This window comes from Festucalex cinctus, chromosome 19 (genome assembly GCF_051991245.1).
Source record: "Festucalex cinctus isolate MCC-2025b chromosome 19, RoL_Fcin_1.0, whole genome shotgun sequence".
NCBI lineage: Eukaryota > Metazoa > Chordata > Actinopteri > Syngnathiformes > Syngnathidae > Festucalex > Festucalex cinctus.
The window spans coordinates 3,847,031-3,863,857 of record NC_135429.1 but is presented as its reverse complement, the minus strand read 5'-3'; the positions used below and the strand labels follow the sequence as shown (position 1 = coordinate 3,863,857).

Below are 16,827 nucleotides of genomic sequence, written 5' to 3'. Positions count from 1 at the left end.
TCCATCTGTGAAAATGGTGTCTTGGGCTAATTGTTTCCTCATTTTGAAGCCCTGAAATTCACCCTGAAAATGACGACAAACAAACAAACAAAAAACAAAATGGCCGACTTCCATTTCAAAGCCTCGAACGTTCCTGCATCTCTCAAAAGTTCTATCCTGGCCAAGCTGGGTTTCTTTCAAATACAAAGTGTCCCCCCCTTTTTGTGGACTGCGGGTTGGTTGGCTGGCTGGTGGCTGTCCCTCCACAATAAAAACGTTTCGTGGGTGTCCCTGCACAATAAAAACGTTGACAGTCTGGTTTGTGTCTTCAGCAGGACGGAACATTAGATGATGTTTTCATGTGTGAAGAAGAAGCAGCAAAGTTGTGCTTTCCCTGCTGCTGACTCATCACCTGCTTGTCTTGGCAACTATTAAAAAAAAAAAAAAGACCTTCATGAATGTGTATTTTATGAATAATAACGGTAGCGCGTCCTTAAAAGAACTTCAGTGCGAACTTGTTAATGTTTCCATTGTCAAAAGTCGGGAAGGGCACCCAAAAAAAAAAAGCCAATCCAAACCATTTTTTTTTGGCACCTTACTTGTTTGGACGAGTAAATCACCAAGACAATTATTTAAAAAAAAAAGAAAAAAAAGTGAAAGTCTCTTTATCAACAATCAATAAAATGTTCAGTACTCCATTTTTGTTGTTTCCATTGTAAAGGATACCAATATAGAAGATTTGCGGCATTCATTGCTGGCCATTTGTGTCCACCTCACTTCCTGATTTGAACCATTACAGCTGTGAATGCAAACATATTTAAATTTCCCAAGTGTGCAATTTCCAATTTCAGCTCTTTGACTATATCAAGAATACATCAAATTGTATAATTTTGTGGTGCAACAGACACATGTACACATAAAAAATAAAACTCAAAGACATACATTCTTTATCCCCTGCAAAGAATGAGTAATATTACTGCGACTAAGTGTGTACTATACTGCCCCCAAGTGGCCAAGGCGTGCACCCCAGAAGGAGCAGCAAAATGTCCATTGGACTGAAGAAAAAAAAATTGAAAATAAATAAAGTCCGAGGTTAGAACGGATTAGCAGCTTTTCATTCATTTCATTGGGGAAAGATGATTTGGGTTAAGGGAATCTTATCTCAAGGCATCCCAGGATAAAAGTAAGACGTTAGATATAAACATTTATTACATCTCAGGAAAATTGAGTTGAGCTGAGTAGAAGCAGCATAAATCGCGAAAATGACCAGCTACGTCTGTTCGTGGCCATTTTTGGCAAGCAGACTCATAGTGCTGCTGTAGATTATACGAAAAGAATGAATGTGTGACATCAACTTGCCACTTTTGGCCATGTTGCGCCATTTCGCTAAAAATGTGGAGGCATATGCTGTCCGGGCCTTGGCGGAGGTCACGTTTTAGCCACTCTAGCTGTGTTTTTATTTAGCTCGCTGGCTAAAAGCTTCCCTCCCTTCACTTCTTTGCTCTCGCTTTTCCTGCGCTCAGACTTCCTGTCTCCCGTCAATGTTCTCCTTTTCTTTTTTTTTTCTCCGGCCGCTATGACGGAATCCCGCGTTTCCTGTTGTGAAGGCCGCTGCTGGGTAACGGCCCTGGCCAGGGAGGAGCTTTTTATAATTTTTTTCTCTCTCTTCCACAGGGTTCGTCGCGAAGGCTCCAAGCCCGACACAGCGCTTCAGTGTCATGGCGGCGGCACCGCAAGCAAATGGTTAGCAGACAAGTTTGCTGCTGTGACTCATTCCCATGAAGGACAGTTTGGGGGGGGAGGACACATTTTGAGGTTTGTTACTGACTCACAGAACATTTGAACAGACTCGAGTTAGGATAATGGACATCACAGTTCAAAGTTATGAACAAAATACACATTGATGAGGACTTGAAAACATGGAAATGTTTGCAAGAGAGTCAACAGGGGGCAGCAGATGTAAAGCAACAAATAAAATAATTGCAAAAATGGTGGATGGATGCCAAATATTAAAGAAAAATCAATAGAACACAACTATATGTAATATATTATATAGTAAATACATAAAGTCAAAATATAAAAGTCAAATAAAATGAATAAGTAAAAAAAATGTGATTAACATTACATTAAATGATTTAAAATATAAAACACTTGAAATATTACAGGAAAAAATATGAATTACCTATTTACAAGTATCATATTTAAAATCTAAAAATAAATAAAACAAATAATTTAAATGTAAGAAAATAAAATATTTAAAAAATGTAAATCTAAAAGATACATAAATTAAAATGTAAAAAGTATAACAAACTAAAAAAAGTAAAAAAAAAATAGTAACATTACATTAAATAATGATTTAAGATATAAAGACACTCGAAATACTCCAGAAAAAAAATAAATTCATGAATTACCCATTTACGAGTAAAATATGTAAAATCTAAAAATAAGTTAAACAAATAATTTAAATGTAAGAAAATATGTGAATCTAAAAGATACATTAAGTAAAATATAAAAAGTACAACAAAGTAAAAAAACTAAAATTAACATTTCATTAAATTATTTAAGATATTAAAAAAAATATATAAATTAATGAATTACCCATTTACAAGTAAAATATTTAAAATCTAAAAATAAGTTAAACAAATATTAAATCATTTAAATGTAGGAAAATAAAATATTTAAAATATGTAAATCTAAAAGATACATAAATAAATATTATGATAAAATACAAATAAAATACTTTAAGAAAAGACTAAAGAACCCTGCAAGTCGAATAGAAAATGAAGTATGGAACTGATAATTGCAAGACGCCAATAATAAAATACCCCCAGAACATAAAATATGTCAAAAATAAAGTATAAACAAAATAATTGTTTACAATTTAAGTGGTAGAAGAAAAAAAAGAGATCATTAGTGTATATAAACTACTAATTAATAAAAAATAAAAAAAATCTACATTTAATGTGGTACAAATAAAATAAGCATTTAAAAACTATCCCAAAGTTTATAACAAAAGTAATTTCCCGGATGGTAGAATGAGATCTGGTCTGGTCTAAAACGTCCCCCATGGAGCCTTTTGGGGAATGTCATTAGCCGTAACTTTATCTTGTATTTTCTTCTTCTTCTTGGAATTCTTAACGACGAGCGCCCAAGACGGACGCTTTTTGGTCGGCGCGGCCACTTTAGCTGCTGCTTAGTAACCAGATCGGATAATAGCATAATGGCAGCTCTCCCTTTTTGGCTTTAAAAAAAAAAAAAGTGCAGAAAGGAGGAGGAGGAGGGGAAAAAAAAAATTCAACAGATGTTCCATGCATCTGCAGTTATGCTGTGTCAGTGAATTTTACATCCCAATTGCGGGCTGTGTGAAATGGAGAGTGTGTGGTGTGTGTGTGTCGAGGCGGGTTAGCGCTAGCAGGCTAATGGTTTAGCACAAAGAAAGTCTGGAAAAAATAAAATAAAAATCTGAAACTTTTTAACTCCAGGAGTCACAAAGTCGCAAATGTCGGAGAAAGCGTGAAAAAAAAACATCTGACCATCACGATCACGGAGTCCGCATCCATCCGCAAACTACTTCCTCGTCTTCTCTTCCACCTCGTCTTTCGGCACAAATTGATAACACATTGCGCCGTTTGCCCTACTGCTGCTTTGGATTACATGCAAAATGCATTTTTTTTTTCTTTTTTTTTTTTAGCGGCCCTCCAAGGCCCATGCGTATACAGGCGCAATCTGTAATTACGGCACAGTTAGCGTTATGTAAAGCAAACATTTTTTTTGTTTAGATTCAAAGAGGGAAGCTTGTTGCCTTGGAGGGAAGTCTGGAAATGTTTCACCTTTTTTTTTTTTTTTTTTTTTTTTTAAAACACTGCAAAGCTAACGAGTTTATGACATCAGCTAGCGGCGGCTAAAGTTAGCTTTTTGCCGGAAGCTTACAAATATAAAACCAAATGAGAATTCCATGTGTATTTAACTCAATAAAACATAACTATCTGATGAAAAGCTTCTAGCTCAACAATGCAAAACCCCATTGACGGCTCAAGAATCTAGCATCAATGATCCTTTATCATTTTTTTCTTTAAGTAGAGGATATATATACTGCCACCTGGTGGCCAAGACACATAAGCCAGAAGTAGCCATTCAATGAATGGATGAAATCCTAACATTTAAGTTCTTCATATTCTATTAAATTATATTATTGTATGTTTTTAAGTACCGTACCGAAGAGTGGTATTAGTCATTAAAAAATCTACACAAGGAATTTTGTGCGAAAAAAAACAAAATTCAGCACTGTTATCCACAAAAAGCCTGGTGTTGGTCTCCCTCTGGTGGCCAAATGGAAACACTACAGGCAAGAGTACAAGGGGAGAATTTGCATCAACATTTAAGTTCTTTATATTCTATGAAATTATACTATTGTATATTTTGAATTACAGTACTGAAGAGTAGTATTAGTCGTTTAAAAAAAAGATATAAGAAAAAGGCATTGTTGTCCCAAAATAAAACCAAATTCAGCACTGTTCGCCACAAAAAGCCGGGTGTTGGTCTCCCTCTGGGGGCCAGATGGAAACACTACAGGCCAAAATACAAGAAGAGAATTTGAATCAACATTAATCATTTAAATTCTTTATATTCTACGGAATATATTGTATGTTTTTAATTACAGTGCTGAATAGTAGTATTAGTCACTTAAAAAAAACAAAAACATTTTGTCCGAAAGTAAAAGCAAATTCAGCTTCGTTATCCACAAAATGCCTGGTGTAGGTCTCCCTCTGGTGGCCAGATGGAAACACTACAGGCCAGAATAAGAGACGGAGAAATTGCATCAAACAAGACTTGGAATATTTTTTGTTGCTTTTTATAGCTCATTAAACTAGAATGCCTTGCCTTCATCTTTGTTTAAATTTAGGTTTAAAGAAGGAAGGTTGTTGCGTTTGAGTGCAGTCTCTAAATGTTGGGTTTATTTTTGAATGCTTCTGCATTATCTTTCTTTTTTAAATTATGGGAAGTATTTTTTTCTTAAGACTGAGAACAAAGTCTCTGCTTTAAATGCAGTCTGTAAACGTTTGACAGCTGGTAACAGCTAAAATGTCAACTAAACTAATTAAAAAAAAAAAAAATTAAATTCAAATGTATATTAATAATGTATATTTTTGTCTACAAATCAGGAAATAACACTGCCAAATTATAGTCTTACTAAATTTGGTCACCAAAATGAAACTGTCCCGTCTGTCAAATATTTTACGTTGTCTCCATCTGTTGGCCAAACATCAACACTGCACTGACAGCTTCAAAACCATGACTGTTTTCATTGGAACGTTTTATTATTATTATTATTTTTTAATTGAATCTTGATTGCAAAAACAACATATTTAGCAGCAACACGGTTTGAACTCGCAGTAGGAAAAAACAAAAACAACATTCCACCAGAGCGCAACATTCTGACACACCAACACAGGAATGAACTTTCTGGAACGTTTCGCAAAACAACAACAACCACTTTCAATCTTTTTTCTACATATTGCCTGGTATGCTCAGGTTTTGTTTTTTGTTTTTGAACACTTGAAAAACGATATGTGCGAGCAGAGATGCAAACAGGGAGGCCGCGAATAATACAACTTATCCCGGGCAACCCTGATTGCACTTTAAGTAAAAATAACACTTAAAAATGTATATAAAAGTATAAAAATGACAATTGAGAAGATCTTTTTCATTTTTTTGTGCTTGTTCCGTTCAAGTAATTCCAAAAAGTCTCAAAAAAAAAAAAAAGTGTCTGATTGCTCCAGTGGATCACTCACCTCCATATCCAGCAAGGAATTGCGGCGGTAAAAAAAAAAAAAAAAAAAAAAAAAAAAAAAGTGCAGGAAAGATGTTGACAAGATAACGTGTTTGTCTCAGGAGGCCAGTTTGGCGTAGCTGGATGGGGAGAACTTTCGCTTGAGGTACTTGATGATATAGAGGGGCAGGCAGCTGACCAGTGTGATGGACGACACCTTCCACAGGAAAGGCCACGTGGTGATGAAGCTCAAGTCTGGCAAAAACACAACAACAAAAAAACACTCAAACGACAGTATAGAAGACGGAGTGATCAGGAGTACTTTGACTGCCACCTAGAGGACTCAAGTAGTACTTGGCCTAAGAACAGTAAGCGTGATTCTTTGTGGAAAAAAAAAATAGATATTGTATTAGAAGAAGAAAAAAACAACAAAATAAATGAATAATTAAGCCTCAAAGTGAGTGCATAAAAAATAATTTTGCAATCATGAAATACAAATCTATAAAATTTTAAAAATTAACTTAGAAATATAGAACAAAATGTTTTTCCAAATCTAAAATATAAATCATAAATACAAATGTATTCATAACTGAGTATCAAATATAGTTAATTATATTTTTAAAGAGTACAAAAATCACTAATATATAAATCAAAGTGCAGATGTACTAAAATTAAAGGATTATTGAAAGTGTTTCAAAGTGTAAAAAAGTTAACTTTAAAAAAAAAAAAGTTTTTAAAAAAAAATCTAAAAATCAATCACCCTGAAATAGATTTAAAAAAAAAAAATAATTTATGTAAACAATCGAAGTACTAAAAACTAATATGAAGTTTAAGGTGTAAAAACACGAAATAAAATTGCTTAACGTCAATAAATTCTAACATTAACAAAAATGAAGCGTGTGAATACTGTACATATTTATTGCTATCCAATGATATGAAAAAAAATTCACCTTTAATCATGATTGTGTATTATATTGTGTATTACTATTCAATATATTTATGTATTGTAAGGAGCCCCTCCAAAATCAGATCATACATCACAGATCAACCAAAAAATAAAAATTAAGAAAGAAAAACAACATTTTGAATACATACATTAAGTATGCTGGCTTTGTTCAACATACTTGGCAACTCAAGAAATGTGTCAGTAGCCTCCATGCCGGAGGTAAAACAAACAACGGGATGGACGGGAGACCAAAACAGATGCTCGGAAATCCAATGAAATAATTCCATGCAAACGTCACATGACACGAACACCAAAACGGACGACTTGACAAACTTGAGACGACCTACCAAGAAAAGCTCCAAAGGACAGCCTGCCTATACCTGAGGCCCACACACACACACACACACAAGTCACAGAAGAGCAGCACATCAATGTTAGGACGCCAACAGTACACACAAAGACAGATACACACACACGGCGTACATGCAGTGTTTCTCTCACCAAAGTATTCGTTGAGGAAGGCGAGCGAGGCCAAGTAGCAGCCCAGGCTGAGGAACTCGGCAACCACCATGAGCCAGTGCCACGTGCGCACCGTCAGCGCCACCATCAGCAGCTCGGTCAGGATGAGCGCCGTGAACGAGATGGCCACTACGTGCACAAACTCCGATTCAAACAGCACCAGCGCGCCGTACATCAGGATGCCCCCTGGTGGATGAGAAAAGAACATGCAGCAATACGATACAGATAAAACGTTGAAAAAAAAAAAAAAAAAAAAAACTCAAAATAATTTTTAAAATGAAATACACTAAATGTAAAATGTAATTTAATATGACATATGCAGTATATCAAATATTAAAGAACAATAGAAACAAAAATATAAATAAATAAAGGAAAACAAAAACTATAAATACGAAAGAAAAAATAGTTAAGATTAAACACTGTAAATATTGAATAGAATACAGGACCCTAAAAACAACACTATAAATATATAAAAAAAATACTATGGAATGAAAGATAATATAAAATAAAGGAAAATTAAAATAATTAAACATCTGAAAGAGTACAAAATGAAATAAAATAAGAACAAAATATAGTATACAGCATAAACTGTAAAAAAAAATAATAATAAAAATGCATGCAAAATATTTTAAAAATTACATCAAAAAGTTAAATACTATGAATACTAAATCAAATATAGGAAAAGTAAAACAAAAACACAATCAATGTTAAGCAAAAGATGCTTAAAAACTACACGACGACAGAAATACTAAAATTGCCAAATATGAAATAAGATAAAGCAAAATAAATAAATAAAATAATAAAAAATAAAATAAAAATAAATAGGGGTGCACAATATTGGAAAATAATGCGATATAGTTGCTGAATTTTGCGATATTTAACATGTACCTAAGGAAATGACATTTTTTATGATCTAATGAAAGAATTCCATTTTTCATGCAGCAAAATAAGCAAACTCAATATATTCTTAGTTAATTGTAATTTCATAGTTGTGTCAAACTGCCGCAGTATCGCGCCAAGGAGGACTTAATGTCAGATTTATTTTGGCTTTATCTCAAGTGAAAGTCTTCTTTCATGTCGCCAACTTTTCATTTAGCCGCAATACAACTCAAACAGGAGCTAACGGCCTTCCCTGATTACATAATCACTTTGTTCGCAGGACATTCCGGCAGGTCAACCTCTGTAAAAAATTGCCTTGGTATGTCTGCCCCTTCATATTTTCCCTCCACGATCTCATATCATCTTCAAATCCAGCCTCCCTCCTTCCCTGGCGCTCGCTCGTGGCCTTTAATTAAAAAAGGCCGAGCTGTCAGGAAGTCATGCCTGAGCAGAAGCGCAGACCTTTCCCACTGGCTGCACGGCTTAGCCATTACACAACTATCCTTTTACACGCATTGTAGCAGTGGATGGCGGATGGAAACTTAAGACACTGAGAAACAGACCGTCTGACGGCAAGAAGGGGGGCGGCGACGGGTGGGGGGGTTGAGCCCAGCACTGGACATGAGAAATTTCATGATACCTTGATACACGCTGATCAAAACCCAGATCAGGAAGGTCTTGAAGGAAAGCGAGCGGCCCTTGGTCAAGTCCTTGTAGAGCTCCGGGTAGAGAAGCGCCATCTCCGGCTTCACGTCCTGATCCAGGACCAGGGAGAACACCGGGAACATGGTGTAGATGGTGGCGTAACTGCATCCAGGAAGGTCAAAACGTTATTTTTAACCAAAAATAAGTCCACGGCATTCCTTGAAAGATCGCACATTTTTAAGCGAAAATTCCACAAAATTCCAGTCAGCACTGATGTCGATTGAAATGTAATTATTAGCAAGAAGAAGAGGCTGAGAAGGACCCCAACTATACGCTTCAGTAAAAATCCAATCGAGTGGAGACAATATATACCCGTATTTTTTAAAGCAGCAGGTTTATAATTACCGTAACATCTATGCTAATTTTGTTAGCCCATCTATCATTTTTATTGTTTTACATTATATGGTGGCATTAAGCTAGCAGACTTTTGTGAAGACAAAATGATATGGTTTAGCTGAACATGTTTGTGTTTGGATAACATATACAATAGGGGTGTTAAAAAAAAATCGATTCAGCGATATATCGCGATACTACATCGCGCGATTCTCGAATCGATTCAATAATCGGCAGAATCGATTTTTTTTTTTTTTTTTTTTTTTTTTTTTTAGGATTCACACCTTGAGCATGGAAGAATGTTATATGAACGGCACATTAAGCCTTAATATTTTTATTTTAATGCTGTTCAAATGTGAAACAGATTGCAAACTGTTTGTGTACAGTGGCTCACGGTTATAAGGCTCAAGTTTTAGATAAATATATTCATACAAATCTTACAGTGTACATGTACAAATTTACTGATAGTATTTTCTAAATTTGAATGGAAAAAAATCGCAACAATCGACTTATAAATTCGTATCGGGATTAATCGGTATCGAATCGTGACCATTCGTATCGGGATTAATCGGTATCGAATCGAATCGTGACCTGTGAATCGTGATACGAATCGAATCGTCAGGTACTAGGCAATTCACACCCCTAATATACAATGTTTAAATTTTATTTGGTCTTGTGTGTCAGTTTTAGAGATAGACCGATATGTTTTTTTACAGGGCCGATACCGATTATTAGTAGTCAAGGAGGCCGATAACCGATATTTGAAGCCGATATTTATTTTCAGTAAAAAGGGGGGGAATATTGGCGTCAATTTTTTAAAAATAGAAATGCCCATCTTGACTCTGTTGTAATGTCTTAAAGCAAATTTATTGAACATTTTCTCAGACTTTTCAAAATGTTTTTTTTTATAAATCTAATACAATTGACATCCTTCTAAATTTCTAACAAAACGTTCAGAGAGCTCCCAAGGTTATCAGTAGGTCTTAAAAAGTTAAATGGCAACTTAAGCAATTAAATACCACAGCTCTAGTTTTCTCCAGTAAAAAAAATAAATAAAATAAATCCCCCCAAATTTAAAAATACCTCATATCTTAAATGTTCACATTTATTTATTCTAATGTCAAACAAAAACAAATGGTTCAGAAGGTTCTCAGGGGCAGTAGCAACTCTTATAAAGCTAACTGAAAAGCTAAATAAATAGCTTAGTTTACCTTATATTAGCCGGCAGTTTAAAAAAAAAAAAAAAAAAAAAGGCCGATACCGATATTCGTCAACATGCCCAATATCAGTCTCTCTCTAGTCAGTTTTGCAGTAAACTTGAACCTGGGAGTGGAAAATATGCATGTAAAAGTTGGAAAAAGAGCCATACCCAACCATGAGGAATCCTTGGTACAGGGGAACGGAAGCAAAGTAGAATATGGACGAGAAGACAGCCTGGCGGGGAAGAAAACAGTCAAATGAAATGACAGTTTATGACTTTAACAGTCAGACTAAAAGAACGACGAGTACCTGCATGGCCGAGATGATCATTCCCCGGTGCATAACAAACTGGCCGAGTGCCGCCGAGCGCTTGTAACTATTCCGGCCGTGCACCATGAGGAGGCGGCCGATGTGCTTGAACTGCGTGATGGAGAAGTCGGCCGCCAGCGACGCCTGCTTGCCTTCCTGTTGATTCACAAAATAAGCTCCCCCCAAAAAAAAGAAAAAAGAAAAAATGGCCCAAATGTCGAGAGAGCGAGATGACCGTTTTACCTTTCCTTCGATTCCAATCCCACAGTCGGCAGCCTGGATCATGCTTACGTCGTTTCCGCCATCACCTGTCACATGTGAAATCATACGTAAAGAATAAAAAAAATCTGTGTGAATAAATGCATAATAAAATTTGTCAAAATGTGTGCGTTAATTTTCAGTTAAAGTTCCTTTAATGACACAAATTCTTTTAACGGCGATTAATGAGCACCCCTTACTTGGACAGCTGTACTGAGGAAATTCCAATTGTCCACATCAAAATTTATCAGTAATAGCTTTAATAATATAATGCATATATTTGTGGAGGCTGGGGCCAAGTTGTATTTTACAATTTTTAATAAAATGTGCAGAATTTCACAAGTTACTTCATGTTAAAAACTGGATGGCTCTTAATATGAACAGAAAAATGCAATTATGACATCTCGTGGCAGAAAAATGACCTCAATGCAAATCAATTTCACACGTTTTTTTTACTGTGTACCTACATCGTTTTAATTTTAAATCAATTTTATGAATTATTACGAAATTACTGTATCGAAGACTAAAAGACGCAGCACAACACGTCAGTTGCTAGTTTAACATTTTTCCACTTATGTTAAGAGTATTAAAAAAAATGTTATTGCGCATTTTAGAACTGATACAATTTGCAACTAATTGCGAGGTAACTTGCATTCACGCAATGAATTACGATTAGAAATTTGAATCGCCTGACACCCCTAAAAATAAGCTTCGACTCGCCTATGGCGCAGGTCCTGTTGGCGGTGTGCTGCTGGAGCAGCGTGACAATCTGGGCCTTCTGCGTTGGCGAGCAGCGGCAGCACACCACGGCGGGACACTGGCACGCCAACTCCACAAACTCGTGCTCGTAGTAGCGCAGGCACAACTCCAGGGAGTCGCCCGAGATCACCAGGGCGCAGTCGTGCTTCCTGTGGAAGGCGTTGAGCTCCAGGTGGGCCTCCCCTCGGTTGCTCACCTCAACATCCACAAGCACAACCGCATGTATACGACATTCCTTTGCCAAACGCGAGTGCTGTCACCATCAAATAGTTCTAGAATCGAATCAGATTCATTTTAATTTTGCATTAAAGTGTATTACAAAAGCATTTTCACCCCTGATAATTGTTTATTAAGCAGTGATTGGTGTTCATTTCGTACTTCGTATTCGTATAGTGATAAAAAAATAATAATAAAAAAAATGGGGGGCGGGGGGGGGGGGGGGGTGATATTCAACTGTTACCGGTTCCGTCATAGTTTTCTAAGTAAAAACAGATGTTTACACATGTTTTACTTTGATGAAACACATAAGATAATCAGACTTGTTTCATGAAGGACTACAGAAATCAGTTAACAACTACTGTTGAGATGCTGAAATCAGAGGATGTGGACCATTTTAAAGGACGTACCGGTCGGAAAACGTGAATCTCCTGATTTCTGGAGACCAAATGAGAGCTTTTAGCGATGCATGTGGCCGTTTCCAGCTTGTCTCCCGTCAACATCCAGATCTAAACAAACAAACAACCAAAAAAAAGAAAATTCTACTTCTCATTCCATTTCAATTGTCCAACATTGATGAATTTGACTTGACCTTGATGCCAGCGTTCCTGAGCAGCTCCAGCGTGGGCCTGACGTCGGCCTGCAGCTGGTCCTCCACGCCGGTCAGACAGAGCAGCTCCATTTCCCGCTCCAGGCTCTCCACCACCGCCGCCACTTTAAGGGTCCGGTCGTGGATGCTCAGCTTGGCCTGGTTGTAGCGGCTCTGCGGGAGAAGTCGGCAGAAGTCAGCTTACGAATCGATGGAAAAGTGCAATGAACAACAGGAGACTTGAACCTCAAAGTCCTGATATTGCTCCTCAGACAGCGACTTCTTGGCCACCACCAACGTTCTCAGGCCTTCTCTGGCCATGTTGCCACACTGACAAGTAACAAACAATGTTGAACGTTTGATTTCAGACTAAAGTAATCAAACATATTGTAAAGGTGATTAGCACTATTGTTCCCAACGCGCCATAAAATGGCCGCCGGTACAACACAGAGGACACAATAAAACAAAAGGAGACGGATGCGGCTTCATTTTTTGATATGAGGCATTAATTGGTTATTGACGAGCACGCCCGACTGGGCATCGTTAGCAACTGTTGTTTGAGAATATGACATACTGTGATTACTCACTATCTGGGTCACTAATTAAATCAAAAGCCGCCCCCGGTGGTAAACGACTCAATAATGCCAATATGATTATGATGAACATAGACCTTCGACCAGGCGCTGACGCGGCCCGTTGATCTCTCGATGAGCGTCCTGATTGGAGGTTATCGACGACGGGGAGGAAATAACAGCTACAAATTTGATGTGCCATTTAGGCCGTTTTCACACATTCATTGGGTCTGAGATCTTTCTAGGAATGGCTACCTCCTCTTCCAGCCAGTCGTTGTACTGGACGATGCTCGCCATGGCCACGTCGGCACCCTTCATGTAGAATGTGATGTCGCCTGTTGACTCCTCCTGGATGGCAAATGGAAAAAAAAAAAAATACTTTTAGTCAACCTTCAACTAATTGGGTTAATAAAAGAGGGGAAACCACTACCAAGCAAATAAAACCAACATTTGCTTATTTTACTTTTATTTAATGCAAAATAATTCCTTTAAAAAATAAAATCATTTATGCAAATTTTTTATCATCGTGTACATTTAAAAAAATATATTTAAAAAAAAAACACAAAATATATAAATACATATGTGCAAAATGTAATTATATAAAATATTCATAATTCTATCAAAAATATTTTAGGCCCACATTTTATTGCTGTTCGGCAGAAATCTGATATGTCCAAATATGGTCAATTAAATATGGTTTCACAAATCAGAACTAATGCTCAGTACCCATGTGGTGGTGTAATTTTTGCAAAGAATAAAAAATAAATAAAAATAAAAAATAGTAACATAGGCCCGTTCCTGTTTTGTTAAAAATTAATAGCAAGAAAGACAGTCAGCCACGAAGATAAATTTGCATGCAAATCTATTTCTGCAACCAATGACAGGATAATAAAATTAGCAATTGAACAGGATTATAGTATAAGGAGGTGTTATTTAGATTGTTGCAAAATAGTATATTGTTGCTGCTATGTGAAAAACCCATGTCCATTTTTGTCATCTTTTACATTTTTATGTTTTTGGGATGACGCTGAATGCAGACATCCCAAAAACGTATGCGATGATATGACAGCCATAAAAGGTCCAATACCACCTTCACCGATTCCGTGTATGGTAATGAAAACAAATGTCTGACCCTGACGATGATGCCCATGCGCTTGCTCTCCGAGGTGAAGGGGAAGATCTGAAGGATGTTGAAGGACAGGATCTGCCCGGCGGGGGTCTTGAGCTGCAGGGAGGCCAGGTCTCGGTTGACCAGGGTGAGGCCCACGCTCTCCGTCCACTGCACCAGCGCCACCTGTGGTTTGTTTGTTGAAACTTTTTTTAAGACTTCATAAAACTGCTGTGAGACTGACCGAAAGATGGCCAAATAGTGAGCCAACTCTTTGTCCTGCGGTTTTTGTTAGCCTCAAAAAGTAGTAGTTTATGTAACAATTTTTTTGTAACGTTTTGGTTGCGCTTAGTTACGTTTGAATCACATCAGTAAAATAAAAGCACTCCGTGCTGAGACATCAGAGCATGATGGGATGTCCATCGTATCTCACTGAGCACCAGATAAGCGCCTTCCTGTCCCCCCTAGCCCCCACCCCATCCTCTATCTCCCCTCAACAGGAACTGCGAGCCCCCTCAAACCCCTCGAGCGAGCGAGAGAGCGTTCAGCTGCACACGACAACTCTCAATGGCTTCATTTTCAATTTTGCTCACTCAAAGGTTGTTATTATACTCTGACCTACAAATTGGGACTTCCTGTTAATACCCAGTCATCCATCCTTCCCCTCGCAACACACACACAGACCCAGGAACTCCCCACACCCTTTGAGCTGGATTTTTTTTTTTTTTTTTTTTTAAACTCAACACATGTGAACCATTATCCAGTGTATCCACACATGCATCCTCACACTACACACCCTAAAAGTTATTCAAACTAATTTAGCTCTACACTTTGCATCTAATCCAATTTAATCAAGTTAGCAAATCTTTTGGATTGAGGAACATTTTTCCAAGGACACCTAATGTTAGTGTCAGTTGAACATAACAGGTGAACCCCTAAAAGATAAAGTAGATTTTTTTTTTTTTTAAGAATAATAATAATAATAAAAAAATTGCTATGAAAATATTTTAGTTATGCAGAACTTTTAATTGTGATTAATACAAATAAGTATGTTTGTTTTATAACTGTTCAAGTCCCGGACACCATTTGGATCATGACGAGGCGATGCAGCGTTCAATGACCGTTGTGGGCGGGAAACACATAAAATCACAACAAAAGGCGTCACAGAATAAAAACAAAGGAAGAAGGGAAAGAAGGGGGGGGGTCTCTTGTCACCTCGTAGAGTAAATTAAATATTGATCAATCCGAGCGAGTCAAGTGAATTTGGGGTGCGGTGTTAGTGGGTGAGGGGATGTAAATAAATATATACATCATCTGAGACAAGAGGAAATGGTGGAAGATTTAACTTTACTTTGAACTACTTCCTGATTGCTAACATTGGTGATTTAGCGCTAACATCTGGGCAATTCATCCAATTTATCAATTTATTTGTCAACACCATTTTTTTGTAAATACATTCTTTAGCTTCTTCCGTAGATTATAAGTGGCTACGTTTGATTTTGAAAGGGCTCCCTCATTGGATATATCTACGATGAACACGTTCATGTGAACCCAAACAACAAACATAAACCAGCACAAATCAGACCGCACTCCAGGATGACATCAGGGATTGTTTTTTGTTTCAGATCATAAATTCTCAGAAGGGCCCAGAGACTTTTAAATAGCTTAACCTCCTCCGGGGGCTCACAATCTCTGCCTGTGTGCTTGTAAACAGACAAACTGGCGTTTTTTAGATCATTGGAAAGACATTAACAAAGTCACCTCGTCAGGACTGGAGGCCTGGTAGGTGCGGTTGTCGTCGCTGAAGTCCTGGTCGGCCTCCGGCGTCTCGGAATCGCTACTCGACTCGTAGACGGGCGTGACGTTGTGGCACAGGGCAATGGCCTTCACCGCCTCGTGGATGCGGCTGCTGACGCTCTTGCGGATTTTGGGGCCCGGGGTCTGGGATTTCTGCGACGCCGTGGCAGAGTCGCCGGCGCTGCTGCCGGAGGGGGCCTAACAGGAAATGACAGGGATCCTTTGGACTTGCTGACATGATACAAATAAGAAAATCTTTTTTTTTTTTTTTTTAATAAATCAAACACAAATAGTCTAAATATCAACAATAAAATGTGAAAATCATTCACTGTCAGCCCAGTTCAAATGGATCTTTGACGTCTATAGCCGTCAATGGCAAAGAATAGTAAAAAGTAAAAATACTGTTGTCATAAGAATACATTTTTTTTCTAAAATGGAAACTATTATTATAAGATTTTGACTTTTTATTTGGATAACATGAAAATACAACCTCACAGGGCTGACCTGAGCATATGACTGGATGATATGGCTTTGGATCTCATCCATAGTGTCGGTACCGTAGGACACGGTTCCCAGGTGCAGCCGCTTGAAGATCATCTCGTTTTGTGTCAAAGTGCCTGCGAATCAAATTGATAGTTTGATAAATACACTTAGTGTTCCACTTTGACATTACAGTGTTTCCTCATTTATCATGGGTGTTACGTTCCAAAAACAAATCATGTTTTTTTTCATTTATTTCCATAAAAAGTATTTGTTTTTTTTACTTGTTATAAAGCACAGTATATATTCTTTATCAACGGAATGCAATGTCGTGGAGCGATGAGACAGACACCGTTGGAAAGGTTTCGTCGAGACGAACCCGCGGATGCCCGTATGTCCCCGGTCGGA

General features: G+C 37.4%; 1 protein-coding gene across 2 annotated transcripts in view; it reads right to left on the bottom strand.

Annotated features, from left to right (window-relative positions):
- Nucleotides 1–5,820: 5,820 nt before the first annotated feature.
- atp9b (ATPase phospholipid transporting 9B) overlaps nt 5,821–16,827 on the bottom strand; it is a 29,717-nt gene continuing 18,710 nt past the window's right edge. Inside the window, exons 14-28 of one of the 2 annotated variants that reach the window (XM_077506798.1) lie at nt 16,444–16,556; nt 15,904–16,137; nt 14,167–14,328; nt 13,290–13,382; nt 12,709–12,792; nt 12,466–12,636; nt 12,284–12,382; nt 11,619–11,853; nt 10,884–10,948; nt 10,641–10,796; nt 10,501–10,565; nt 8,734–8,900; nt 7,197–7,400; nt 7,043–7,075; nt 5,821–6,004 (exon numbers count right to left, since the gene is read on the bottom strand). In XM_077506798.1, coding sequence (XP_077362924.1) covers nt 5,868–6,004; nt 7,043–7,075; nt 7,197–7,400; nt 8,734–8,900; nt 10,501–10,565; nt 10,641–10,796; nt 10,884–10,948; nt 11,619–11,853; nt 12,284–12,382; nt 12,466–12,636; nt 12,709–12,792; nt 13,290–13,382; nt 14,167–14,328; nt 15,904–16,137; nt 16,444–16,556 — 2,018 coding nt within the window. In that variant the 3' untranslated portion in view covers nt 5,821–5,867. The remainder of the gene's footprint in view (nt 6,005–7,042; nt 7,076–7,196; nt 7,401–8,733; nt 8,901–10,500; nt 10,566–10,640; nt 10,797–10,883; nt 10,949–11,618; nt 11,854–12,283; nt 12,383–12,465; nt 12,637–12,708; nt 12,793–13,289; nt 13,383–14,166; nt 14,329–15,903; nt 16,138–16,443; nt 16,557–16,827) is intronic. The other variant, XM_077506799.1, reaches the window with a different exon arrangement.